At 39.1% G+C, this 13,985-nt stretch overlaps 1 protein-coding gene across 1 annotated transcript in view; it reads left to right on the forward strand.

Annotated features, from left to right (window-relative positions):
• Positions 1 to 13,985, forward strand: part of snd1 (staphylococcal nuclease and tudor domain containing 1) — a 181,060-nt gene that overhangs the window by 56,272 nt on the left and 110,803 nt on the right. The window contains exon 16 of the mRNA XM_034133336.1: positions 12,499 to 12,608. Within this exon, the coding sequence (XP_033989227.1) occupies positions 12,499 to 12,608 (110 nt within the window). The remainder of the gene's footprint in view (positions 1 to 12,498; positions 12,609 to 13,985) is intronic.

Below are 13,985 nucleotides of genomic sequence, written 5' to 3' on the forward strand. Positions count from 1 at the left end.
GCTAGTCTCCTACCTGATGAGCACATTATGAATCGTAAAGAAAATGAGCTGCTACCATCAGTTGATTAATCGTTCAGTCAGTTCAATACATCACAATGGGTTATTATTAGATATGATAATAAGCATTTACCGCTATTTTGTGACTAGACAAATCGATTATCTTTGAAATAATTAGCTGATTAACAGATATAACATCCAAGAACAGGAGTCTTCTTTTAGCATTACTGTTGTAGCATGAGACAATAACAGTAGCTGAGGGGTAAGATGCAGATGGGATGAAATACACACCGTTTGATAGCAGGTCTAGTCATTTATTCTTCGCTCCTCGACCGCTTTGACAGTTTGCACTAGCAATAAAAACACTGAGACTGTATCTTTGGCAGCCAACAATGATTTGCACATCCTTTCAGATCATGGCAATGGTGAGAATGCTTATCCCCTTCCACAACGGATGACACCCTTTGTTATAGTCGCCATAAAACCCGTTTCAATCCATCTTCGTTTCAGCCCGAGCCATACTGTTCCTCTCCATTTGCAGCAGGACAAACACCATGCATTCCACACAAACACTCAGATTCAGTTTAATTACGCGTGGCTGAATTGTCCATGCATTCATTAATTTTTTTATTTGCTTCCGATTGTCTTTGCCGTCCGCTGATGGTTTTTGCGTAATTGCATCGTTTTTGTTCACTGCCTGCTACAAGATGTATTGACATGACCCGAGACTGCAATATGGGATCATGCAATATTTTTCAAATGCTTGGTTGAAATGTCAGGTGTGTGTGTGTGTGTGAGCTGGCGTTTACTTTTGGAAGGGTTTTATTTAATCAAAGGTTATTAGAAAATGATAAGAAGCACATTAGAGCTGATGGCCTCGGAGCGTATTTGATTAAGGTCGTCCCCCAGAAGAAAAGATTCATCTGCTGAAAATGAGAAGACACATCTCGTCTTTTAATAAACACATTAGGCTGGATTAGCCCTGATTGATACACCTTATCCACTATATGTTCTGTATGTTTAACCTCTATTCCCATTAGAGTCCTTTATATCACAGGAAGGTGTGTAGGTGCTTTTCTGTCGCCTCATTGTCACTCTTCTTTCAGATATGGGATGTTTACGAGATCAAATATTATATCTGGGGGGTCATAGCCTCTCTGTTTCGATGCATGTATGTTGCACGCTTTTCTTTATCTGATGTAAAGCCTTTAACCATACATAAAATGATTCCTGTAGGCACATCGCCTTATTATCTCCAGCACCTCTAATCTCCAAGCGCTTCCCATCTCCTTTCACTTCCTCTTTCCTGTCAAAGTTATCTTTTCGTGTTTTATTCACCTATCTGCTCTGAGAGCTGTGTTTGAAATGACACGTACATGATAAATCGGCTGCTTCAAGCCTCTCTGTTTATCTGTGTATGAAACAGCAGAAGCCCCCTTTGACCTTTTCTCTTCAAACCCTCTCGTAGCTTTGACGGATAATGAGGTGTGTTGTATCCGGTTATACATCTTTCAGATTTGCTCAATATTTTAAAAGTGAATCGGCCAATCTTTATAGAAGCGGCATTTCTTTATCATGTTTGGATATAGTTAAATATGTTTAATTGAATACCAAATGTTGAAATCCTTGTAAATGTTGAATGGATAATGCAAACTCAAATCTATAATGCATTGTAAGCCCTCATAATGTTTTATAACCAGAGTCTAAGGCTATGACTTTAATATTTTAGATCAAATATCACAGTAGGTTATGATTGCACCATTCATTTTGTAACAAAGTTCATAAGCTGAGCCCCATGCTTGATAATAGTACATTTCTCTCAGTAAACATTGACTACAGTCAAATGGAAAATATATTCAAACGGTGTCAAAACAAGTCCTGCATTACTCATCGGTTTCATTAGCCTCGGTTTCTTCATACTGAATTCATCACAGTCACATTTATTATTCTTTAACAATGTCGTGGGAGGCCACTGAAGAACAAACTGTTTACAGTAGAGCTGCGAATGAAAGGCAGTAAAAAGATGTAACGCAGCAAGTCAAAATTATAATAGCAAACACGCACCACATGCATCTTTGAATCTGATCCACCTGCTTGTTTAGCCAGCGGCGTCTTTTCTCCTTCTTTCAAACATATTATTTGTCCTGATTTGATACGGAACCCCCGTTCATTGCTTTCTTCCCCAGTGAGGAACCTCAAAGCCTCCCCTTCCTGCTCCTGACTTTTTACTTGATGGATAAAGACATTGGTTATGAAAAAAAAAAGAGGGGTGAGGAAACAAAGGGTAGCATGAGAAGCCTTTGCTTCAAAGCGGGCCGGAGGTGTTCTCCAGGACTTGAAGGCAAGTTCCCTTTCCTCTCCTCCCACATCACCTCACCTTTCTTCTCCTCGCTCGCTGGCCCGCGCCGTGGCACTTCCGTATGCAAGTTTGATAAAGGGTAAGGGAGTCATCCTGCTTCCTTAGAGCAAAGGGATTTAAGAATGACGCGAAAGGGGGGCTAGAAGACTGATAAAAGGAGGAGGAGGTGAAGCAAGAGCTGTGGAGGCAGAAAGGACAGGGGAGGGTCAAAGGGAAGACAAAAAAAGTCCAATTGATGTGGGTATAGAGGCCCGTTGAAGCAGTGAAAAGTCCATAAAAGTTTACTAGCTTCAACAGAGTTTCCGATGGAGGCCACAGCAGGTGGAGCGTACTTTTACATTTGCTCACAGAGGTGTGTTGAGCAGCAGTCTGTCGGAAAGATGAAACACCCATCGCTCGGACACAAAGATTTACAGTGTCAGCAAGAAGCCTTAGCCCCCTCGGTGTGTGGCTTAGTGCCGTTTGTCAGATTTTCTGTGATATGTGTGTGCGGCCGGCAAGTACACCTCCTGCAGTGAGTGACTGCTGGAGATGCTTGAGGTGGCGCAGGACATTTTTAGACTTGTTCCCTGAAAATATGTCAGTGCAAGAAAAAGTTTAGCATAGTAGCAAGTGAGTCAGGAAAAGCCTGGAAATAAAATGTTATTGTGCTCTGCAATGACCCGTGTCCTTGAGTGTGACGGCGGCTCTGCATCTCATTGAGATTCACAGTTATTAAACACAGAGGTCTTTGTTGTTTTGCCTTCAGACACATTTTATGTCCTGCCAGATAATAAGGTTGCTGGAGGGAAATAACTTGTTTTAATTAAACTTAATTGGCATTTTTACCTTCATCATAAGCTAATCTTATAAATTATCCACCAGATCTGATGCTCACGTTTAACCTACAACTAACTTTAATAAATAGCAAATCGAGTTTGATGTGCATAATGAATAATTAAATGTGAATTTCATTAAAGAAGCTTCTGTCTAGTGAAGGTGACATCTGATAGGTGCTCCAGTGTAATGGACAAACCTGTCACAGGCCTTATCATCATAAATGTCTTATTTTGTGAGTGCGTAACCTAAATATATTAATTTTATTATGATATAAGACCGAAACAATTATAAATCTTTATATTTGAGAGGCTATGTGTTGCCCTTCCTGCATAAAAATAAGTTATAAGATTAATTGAATATCATTATAGTCGGCCATTAGTTCTCCGTAGTTTGACTTATGGATGTAGCTCTAATTTGCTATGCTTCCATCTAGTGAAGGTGACATCTGATATGTGCTTTAGTGATAGGCAATCCTGTCCCAGGCCTTGCTTAAACCCACACCTCATTATTTGGGTTCCATTAGACCAGGGGTGTTCAAACTTTTTTCACCGAGGGCCACATACAGAAACATATACGAAGGGCTGGGCCACTCACTAGAGGTATATAGCCTCATAAGTTCAGTTATAAGTTAGCAAAATCAATCAAATGTAGGTAAATGATGCTTCTGAGTGTTGGCAGCTCATCCCTTAAAACAAAAGCCTCAGATTGATTATAATAAGGAGAAATAGGAAGGGTGTATTTCAAGCTTGTTAGGCAAATAACTCATTGGGCTTTTTTCTTATCAACTAAGATATGTTGGAAAATGTTTCCAACTTTAATTGACTGAATTTATTTGAAAAGTGGTCCTATTAACTAGGGGTGTAACGGTTCACAAACATTTCGGTTCGGTACGTACCTCGGTTTTTAGGTCACGGTTCGGTACGTTTTCGGTAAAGCAGAAAAAATGATCACAAAACATAAAATATTTTTTGGGGGTTTTTCATTATTATTAAACTGTGAATAATGTATTCACTCAAATAAATACAAAATATAATAAAATAAACATTAAGGTGCAGCATTTCGATGAACTGAAATAATCTGTATTTGAACTTTACTGTACTAGTACTCACAAAACATAAAATATTTATTTTGGGTTTTTAATTATTATTAAACTGTGAATATTCACTCAAATAAATACAAAATATTATAAAATAAACATTAAGGTGCAGCATTTCGATGAACTGAAATAATCTGTACTTGAACTGTACTGTACTAGTACCTAAGCAGCCAGCTTGACATTAGGCTTGTCATTGTATTTTCATGTTTTTTTTAAGAGAAATGAACTTGTCCACATTGCTTGCCGAAAGGGCAGATCTGCTGGCACTAACAATGTCTCCTGCTGTGGAGAACACCCTCTCGCTAGGGACAGAGGTAGCAGATACAGCCAGGTAGCGCTTTGCTAACATGGCAACATACTGTAAGGATATTTGGCGTTTGTAATAGCTTTGGCTCGGTCTGAACTTTTTGCGAGTGGTGGAGGCTTAAATGCTAGTGGGAGTTGGGTTTGCACTTCAGTCATTTTTATTTTGGTACCGGTGATATTCATGTTCGGGTGATGCCTTTTCAAATGAGTGTGCAAGTTTGATGTATTGCCAGCAGTGTAACCAATTTTAGTTGAACAATGCCGACAAACAGCTTTGGTTCGGTCCACCTGTCTTTGTCCGTCGTCCTTGTACGTAACTGCGAAACCAAAATGTTCCCAAACCGGAGACTTCAATGATGCTGGAGGATTTTCGAGCTCAACTTTATCTGCGTTCGCCATTTCGACAGTTCTTCAAATGACTGACTAAATTTGAACGCATCCCTGTGACCAGCTCTCATAGTATGCCTCTCGTCCAATGAAATGACTTGGTCGCTCTATGACTCGCTGAACCCAATGTGAGCAAATTACACTGAACGCTGCGACGCAGCACCTGAGATTACTTCCAAAAAGTTGTTCACATTCTCAATTTTTTACGTTTAACGTTATATTAGTTCGGTACACTTCGGTACACTTCGGTACACACGTGTACCGAACCTAAGGGCCCATACCAAATATTTTCGGTACGAATACGTATACCGTTACATCCCTACTATTAACACATGAATACTACTGTGTGATATATTTTTATAGTTAAGAAGTACAATATAAGACGAGCACAAGTTTCATTTGTGGGCCATATTCAATTATACTTTTTGAATTTGCTGAGGGCCGATTCAAAATGGTCCACGGGCCGCATTTGGCCCCCGGGCCGTAGTTTGGACAACCCTGCATGAGACCATTCCAGTGGGTAGTCTTTGATTGAAAGTGTGTAAAAATATGCAGCAAAAATATAAAACGACAATAATGCTTTATTATTAGAAACCAAATATTGCAAATATAGTATTTAAAAACGTTCCTTGGCACAGATCTGGAGGAAAAGACGTAGCTTTGCAGAAGCCCAGTCCGAGGTAATGAGGCCCCACGTTAGAGCTGGAGTTGGATAATGGTGAGACGGAGGGATGGATCGAGAGGATAAAAGAGAGACATAGTGAAAACCCTAGGATTGTTTGACTAACAGCATGTTCCCTCCGTCTGCCTCCCATTCACCCGCTCTAACCTCCATGTGTTGCCAAGCTGCGTCTTTCACCCGCTGCTGAACTTCTGTTGGAAGTGACTCTACCCAGGGAGGGGGAGATGCTCATTAGGGCTGCAATTAACTACTTTATTTAAAGTGGACCTATCATGCTATATTTGAATAATATATTGTAGGGCCATACATATATAAGGTATATTTATACGTTTTCTTTTTCAAAATACCAAACAGATCATGCATTTTAGCCATGCCTCATTTCGCTCTATTTTGCTCTCCTCCACCCTGTCTTTGCATGCGCTGCAGCTGACCACGCCCCCCTGCAAAGGAGGGGGCCGAGTTACGAGCGTCATGTTACCATGCTGTTACCATGCCACGGCAACCTCTCATTCCCCTGATAGGTGGAGAGTTGGCCATATAGGCGGAGCTCCTCCGTCCTGACGTCAGAGAAATGTTCAAATCTGTATCAGTCTGTATCAGATCCGTTGCAGCCCCGTTTTTAGAGATTTGGGTACGGAGGAAAAGAGAGGGTTGTGTTTTCTGACACTTGGTGTGTTCCCTGGAACACCGGGGACACATATTCATGTATAAAAGACGTACAAAAGTGCATTTTGCATGATAGGTCCCCTTTAATATCTATTAATCTGCCCATTATTCTGTAGATTAATGGTTGGAAAATGTCCATCCCAATGCTCAAAATCAAATCAAAGTTTATTTATTTATATATAGCCCAATATCATAACATATGTTTACAGATTAATAGGCATAGATGAAAGTGTAAAAGATAATTAAGATAAGAAAAGTATAAAAGACATGATAAAACGTGAAATACATATGAAGATAAGACGAGATAACATAAGACAAAAAGCCAAAAAAAATACTATAAAAACAATAAATGTAGGACAAACATAGGGTAATCTTAAACCAGCTCTAAAGGGATTTCAGAATGTGGGGATCCAAAGTAATGTCTTATTTTGTCAGTCTGCAACCTAAATATAACAATTGTATTATGATATAAAACAGAATAGCAAGAAATCTCCATATTTGAGAGGCTGAAAACTGATTATCTTTTGCTGTTCCTGCATAAAAATGACTCATGAGATTAATCAATAGTTCAAATTGTTGGCCGTTCGTTCTCAGTAGTTGTACTTATGAATGCAGCTCTAATTGTTTTAAGCCAGGAAGGACTGGGAGGATTAATAAGACGGCAAACAAATCTAAATGGAGTGATAGTAATATGGTTGATGGAGGAAAGAAAGCATTGGAGCTAAAATCACACACAAACGTGCACACACTCGCACCTCTCCCCCGGCTTTTAGGTCTTTGTTTGTTCGCCTGTCGCTGTGCTAATTATGTCCTGTCAACAGCTTGTCAAGAATCAAGAATTAGAAACGTTAATAACATTAAAAGGAAAGACACTAATGGATTTCATACTGAGTGTGTCCTGCAAGCATCCGCTCCTACCTGAGCCGGAGCACAAAGCTCCTGGCAGGTTCTGAGCTAAAAGTCAGGGGCTAATCAATATGCACATTATTAGTATGGGCATTTGCGACGTGATGCATGTTTGTATAAATTGCAGTGATGACACTAATGCACGGAGGACACACTTCTCCCCACAGACTTGTTTCTACAAGATGAAGCTCATTATCTCGGCCTGGTTAGCAGAGGAGGGGAGGTCGACTCAATCATGTTCCTTCTGCATGTTGGGTCAACTGAAAACACACTCACTTACAGCCTATAATGATATATACTAGAGAAGAAGCTACACGCCACAAATGAATGCATAGGTATGGTCAGTTTCAGAACTAGAATTATAAAGAATCCAGCCTGAATGCATCACATATGTATTTGCAGTAATGGATTAGAAGTATTAACTGCTACTACTACTACTTAAATGATGATGCAGTTAGATTGTAAACAGTGGTTCAGAGGTGAGAAGTAACTTCACTCAAGTACTATACTTAAGTACAATTTTAAGGTATTTTTTTACCTTGAGTATTTTCAATTTATGCTACTTTATACTCCACTCTATTTGAAAAGGAAATAATTTAATTTTACTCTACTACATTTATTTAACGGCTTTAGCTACGTTTAACAAAATGCATCTCTACAAATGAAACTACTGGACTCACTCAAAGTCACAAAATAGTTAAATGATTTAAATATCTTACAAAAAGTTAATCAGAACTTTGTTTGTCTCCAACAGTAAAATGCTACTTGATGCAGCAATATTATCTCGAAATTTCACATATATAAATATAATGATATGCCAGGGTGTCCGCGGGGTCTTAAAAAGTATTAAAAGTTGATAAATCAATTTAGCAAAAATTAAGGCTATTAAAAATAATTTTAAAGTATTAAACGGCATTTTCCAAGGTATTACATTTTGTAGCTTGTTTTCAATAAGTATATCAATTGTCCAAAGAGGTTGTATTCTACAGTCTGCCTGAATGTAATCATTGCGTAGGTGTGTAGTGTGATTCTGTGTAGTTTATTTATGGCATCCCGTTGGATTTGACGTCATCTGAACAGGACATCTCACGCTCACTGCTTGATAGCGCGCGAAGGTCCGTTTACGCCGGTTGTTAAACAACATCGTTATGGGGAAATGCAAGTCTGCGTCCAAATGGTTGGAAGATAAGGAGAAAGGACAATCAATACTGTATATAGTCAATTTGAGGTAAAGTGTGTCGCCAATGTAACCGGTTAAAACTCCAAGTGGCGATGAGTTCTTAAAATGTATGGAAAGGGTCTTAAAAAAAGGTCTTGAAAGGTATTACATCTGACTTCAGGATTCCTGCATATACCCTGTATCATCTAAAGTACTTGAGTATTTTCAATAAATGTAACTCTTACCTCTTTTCTGAGTTAAGTATCATATTTTGACTACATTTATTTCAGAGCTTTAGTGACTAGCTACTTTGCAGATTTAGATTATTAAAACATTATATAAGGTGAAATATTAAGTGATGATGTAATAATATAGATGAATCTACCCATCCAGCAGTATAATTAAAATAAGCCCCACCCTCAGCAGCTGCAACATTAAAGCGATGAACGCATTATCGTAACATTACTTAATGTTAATTAATCCAGTGATATTATATACGATACATTCAGAAAACTTCACTTCTGTCTCCCAAACCCGACACACACTTTTTAATTAAGAAATGTAATATCCACGTCTCACACACACCAAGCGATTGATGTGAGGCGAGTGTGAGGAACAGCACGTGGGACATTCTGTACAACAGCACCCTGTGTGTGTGTGTGTGTGTGTGTTTGCTTATGTGTGTAGTGTGATGTCAGTAGTGATCAGCGTATGTCTTGTTTGTCTCTGAGATCAGATAAGATGGATATCCCGGAGTTTGACCCAGATGCTTATCTTGGTGTCAGGCGTGAGTTATGTATCATGGTGCAGGTTCAAATTGGCTGTGCTAAGTGACTCCCCAGCTTGGTGTAAATGCTGCAGGGAGGAGACTACTGTGAGTGTGTGTGTGTGTGTGTGTCAGTCGCAGGATATTGAGTGCTGTAGGAGAAGCAGTAGATCATTTTAGGGCGGCATGCCTGTACGCCTTTAACTGCAGACTTATTTCTTAGACTTATTTTATTGGACTTGTACAGGATTATTACGTTAATATTTGACCTAGTTAAAACCCCATTGTCAGTTAATAATCCTATTACTCTTTCTGTGTGTATTGAGGGTTTCTTAAGGATGTTTTTGTCTTTTTGAGAGAGCTGGATTAAGAATTGTTGGCTGAAAAGCTCTTTTTAGTCATTGTCCTATATGTGAGCACGACTTCTCAGGGCATTACATTCCCAAGTAGTGGGCTGCATCCACATGGTTCACTGCACTTATTGTAAATTGCTTTGGATGAAAGCACGAGCTAAATAAATGTAATCTTTTCTGTGGATTATGTTGGAGTAGCTCCGGCCAACCCATCTCCCCCTTCGCACACCAGTTTTTGTTTGCAGTATTCACCCTCCCACTGTCCTCTCTTGTATTTTTCTCCTCCTTTTTATTCTGCACCCATCGTCCCCCCTCTTCTCTACTCTGGCACTGTTGTAGCCACAGTGTCCCACATGGAAGCCCTGTCCTGGTCCTTTTCTGTAAATACTTTGTGAGGATGTTGGCCCTCAGTGTGTCTCTACTCTCCAGGAAGCTTTTTATTATGATTCTATTTGATTTAGGGCTGCTCGATTATGGCAAAAATCATAATCTCGATTAATTGGGTCAATAATTGATATCACGATTATTAAAAACGATTATCCATTTACTGAAAAAAAAATGTGTTAACAGTATGTTTTTAACAGTTGATTACCCTGAACTTTAAGTATAATTCAACTGAAAAACCAATAAAAAAAATTGTTTTAAAATAAAAATAATAATAATAAAGAAAAATAGTTTAATTTCGATTATGTTGTTTTCATAATCGTTGCAAGCCAAAATCGTAATTGCGATTAAAATACGATTTAATTGAGCAGCCCTAATTTGATTTATATGTTAGGATACAGTAGGATAGTAAATAGATTAACAAAGAAAAACCCATGATCTGATCAAAATAGCAAGCTATGACATTTACATTTTCTGTTTGTATTTGTGGGTAACATTTCTAAAGAATAAGTTGCTTTTCATTTGAAGCGATTGTAGAATGAAATAGATTTGAGCACCACATATTCATCTACTTCTAATTGTTAAACTACAATTATATAAGGTACTATAACATTTTACAGGCACTATTTAGCTATACTTGCATACAGGATATCTCTTGTTTGGAGGGTTTTCTTAAAAATATCAAGGACAGACATCCTCATTTTTAGATATATATATATATCTGCTCCAAACTAAATTCATGCTTTTCCATTTGACGTCTGAAAAAAAGCAGTAACTAAATGTCACCACTGACTCCCCACTGACTCACAAATGATATTTATTAGAGAATTTGTTGCACTATTTCCTCGAGTGCTGTGCAATCTCGCACCTGATTGTAGGATTTTAGAAAACTCCACGGTGTGCCTGTTCATTTTGGAGTCATTTAAGACACAATCAATCTTTAAAATGTCTGTTTAGCAGAATATCCCTGGAGTGAGAATAATATAGTGGAAAACTCAAATGTGTATATGTATTTGGTTTTAAAGCACCCTGCTGTGTACTAGGAAGACATTAATGTCCCACTAAAGGTTGACTGTATAGTTCTTCGTGAGTCTTTGCGGCTGACTGTCCTGTGTCCTCACGTTGCCTTTGCTGGGTCATCCTCCTGCTCTGAATACGCTGATGTCTTTTGTTCTTGTTTTCTTTAAAGGACAGAGGTTTCTGTAGGGAGCAAACGTTACTCAACAAAAAGCTAGTGGGTTCTTTTATCTAGTCAAAATCAGCTAGGAAATACATGTTTTCCAGGGTAAGGGGTTAGACAAAAATTCCCTTCAAGAATTTGGAATTCATTAAAATAAATAAATAACACTAAATACATTAAAATACATACAAATAAGAGGTTCTTCTACCTAGTTATAAAACGAGCTAGAAAATACACATTTGCCATTCTATTTAGCATACTTGTTAAAAGTGGCCCTGACAGTGAACCCCTTCAAGAATTGAGCATTTCCAATTCATAAAAAAGAATATCAATATTCATGTATAGAATAAAAAGCCATTAGCTAGGAGATAAATATTCTTTAGTAAGGTTAGCTGGCTTAATAAAAGGACACTCATAATAATGTTGCATTTTAATTCAGTAATAAAGAAGAAGAATACAAACAAATATTTCAAAGTTTCAAAGTCAGCCAAGGTTAAGACGCACCTAGTACAGAGTGTCCTAGATATATGTCACTGTGTAGAAAACTTCACTTGTGTTGAACATGCTAAACTTGAATAGAAAAAAAGTAATTGTCAAAGCCTGAGTCGGCCACCTCCAAAACATCTGGACCTGCTTCTATATAAACATATAGCACATGAAGTCCTAAGGGTTTAAAGACAGAATAAGTGAGTCTAGTGAAGCTAGATATACTCCAGCAATAGAGGCTATACTTCATGGTGTGTGAGACTTTGGACAAAACTTACTGTAAGATCAACTCACACTCTCTCCGCCTCACAGCCCATCTTCAAACAGAGCCTCTCTCTTATGCATATACCTCCCTTGCATACACCTCCTTTTATCACAGTATATTTCTTTAAACAGTGCGAACATGAAATGATAATCTCACGGCGCCTTTATACCCACTCGTTCCTCTTTCCCCCCCCCGGTGCCCTGGAGCTTATCCATTCCTACCTGAACTCTACAAGAAAGCCTCTGAAAATACAGCGGCTGGCGTCCCAAAGACGCAAAACCTGACAAGGCTGTTCTTTAGTTGAAACTCCTAATACAGAAGCACTATATGCACTCATCGTTGACCTTTTGATGACCAATTATCCAGTGAGTGCTGTTGATAGTGTAGCTGGTTAATCTGCACCGTGCCACCTCTTTGAAATTGTGCGGCTAAGAAAATGTCACCTAGACCTGCTAAGAGGGATGACACGAGGACATCAGTTGTTCACAGCACTCAAGGTCTATATAATCTATCAATGCCCACATTATTTTCACATCATCATTTCTTCTTCTGACGAATCCAGTTATGTCCTGGTCTTTTTGTACTTGTCAAGCCAACTAATGTTCAAACTATTCAGGATGTCCTGCCGTTCTTTTGATTAGCCGCTGTGCTAACCTTTAACTCCTGCAATCATGTTGTCTTTTCCAGGTATCGAATGCCCACGCAGTTCCAGGAATATGCCCGGGGGGACGCAGGTGGCTGAACCCTTCAGTGAAGAAGCCATGCTGTTCACCAAAGAGCTGGTGCTGCAGAGAGAGGTAAGCAGGCTTGCGGGATATTCTGGCCCCCGTTTCATCACTTCCTCGTGGTTTGAAACGCTCATTCCCATGTTGCTAACACTTGGCGTTTTGCTATTTTGGCAACCCACATTGCTGCATTTTATTTTCACACTCACAGTCCAAGTTTAGTCTGCTTTGAGCCTTTTGGTTTAGAGATGTGAGAAGAATACAGACTATTATACTTTTCAATTACAGTTGCTCAATAGCACAGAAGCTACTTTTGGCTGGAGAACACATTTCCGGCATCAGGCATTCTGGCTTGTTTTTAAGCGACTGCCGCACTGAGCAGAATGAATTTGATTTGAGCACCACATATTCATTTAATAATAATTGTTAATTTACAATTTTATGAGGTACTATAACTTTTACGGGCACTATTTAGTTATACTTCCATACAGGATATCTCTTGTTTGGAGGATTTTCTTAAAAATATCAAGGACAGACATTCACATGTTTAGATATATATCTCTGCTCCAAACTAAATGTTTTTCCATTTGACATCAGCAAAAAAGCAGTAAATAAATGTCACCACTGACTTCCCACTGAAATTATCTTTATTAGAGCATTTGAAGCATTCTCGAGTGCTGTGAAATCTCAACCATAATCTAATCAAAAGTGGCCACCATCAAGTAGACCAAACCAAAAGCAACCTCCCCCGCTTACACCCAGTTTATGGAAAGCTCACCTGATAGTGGATCAGTGCTCCTGGGCTTTAGAAAACTCCACTGTGTGCCTGTTCATTCACATGCTAATACATTTTTATAAGAAGCAGCGAACGGACCGAGCCCATAATGGAACGAGCTATAATCCCGCCACCACTTATCCCGGCCACACACTGCCTCTCTTTAACTCCCCCTCTCCATCCATATCGCTGCTTTAAAGGGCTCTCTTTGCATAGGGTGGCTGACTCCACTGCCCAACGCTCTTTAATTGTCATGGAAATGTACCTTGGCTGGGGTATTGAGGTGGACTACTGTTAGAGAGTGGTAGAGCTGTGTGTGTGTGTGTGTGTGTGTGTGTGTGTGTGTGTGTGCGTGTGTGTGTGTGTGTGCATGTGTGGCAGTGGTGGAAAGTAACTACTGTAAGTAAATGTACTCAAGTAATGTAAGTACAGAGTATTTTCATTTCATACCACTTTAAACTTCTACTCAATGAGTACTCCTAATACTTTAGGTACATTTTCCTAATCATACTTAAGTACTTTTACTAAAGATTCACGATGCAGTACTTTTACCTGAAGGTGTGTGGCGAGCCAGGAGTATAGGTTGGATCCAGGAAGTCTCGGCTGTGAAATAATTGATGCTAGCAACAGGGGATTTTGATTGACAGCAAACCATGAGTCGGTGCAGTGCAGAG

This window comes from Trematomus bernacchii, unplaced genomic scaffold, assembly GCF_902827165.1.
Source record: "Trematomus bernacchii unplaced genomic scaffold, fTreBer1.1, whole genome shotgun sequence".
NCBI lineage: Eukaryota > Metazoa > Chordata > Actinopteri > Perciformes > Nototheniidae > Trematomus > Trematomus bernacchii.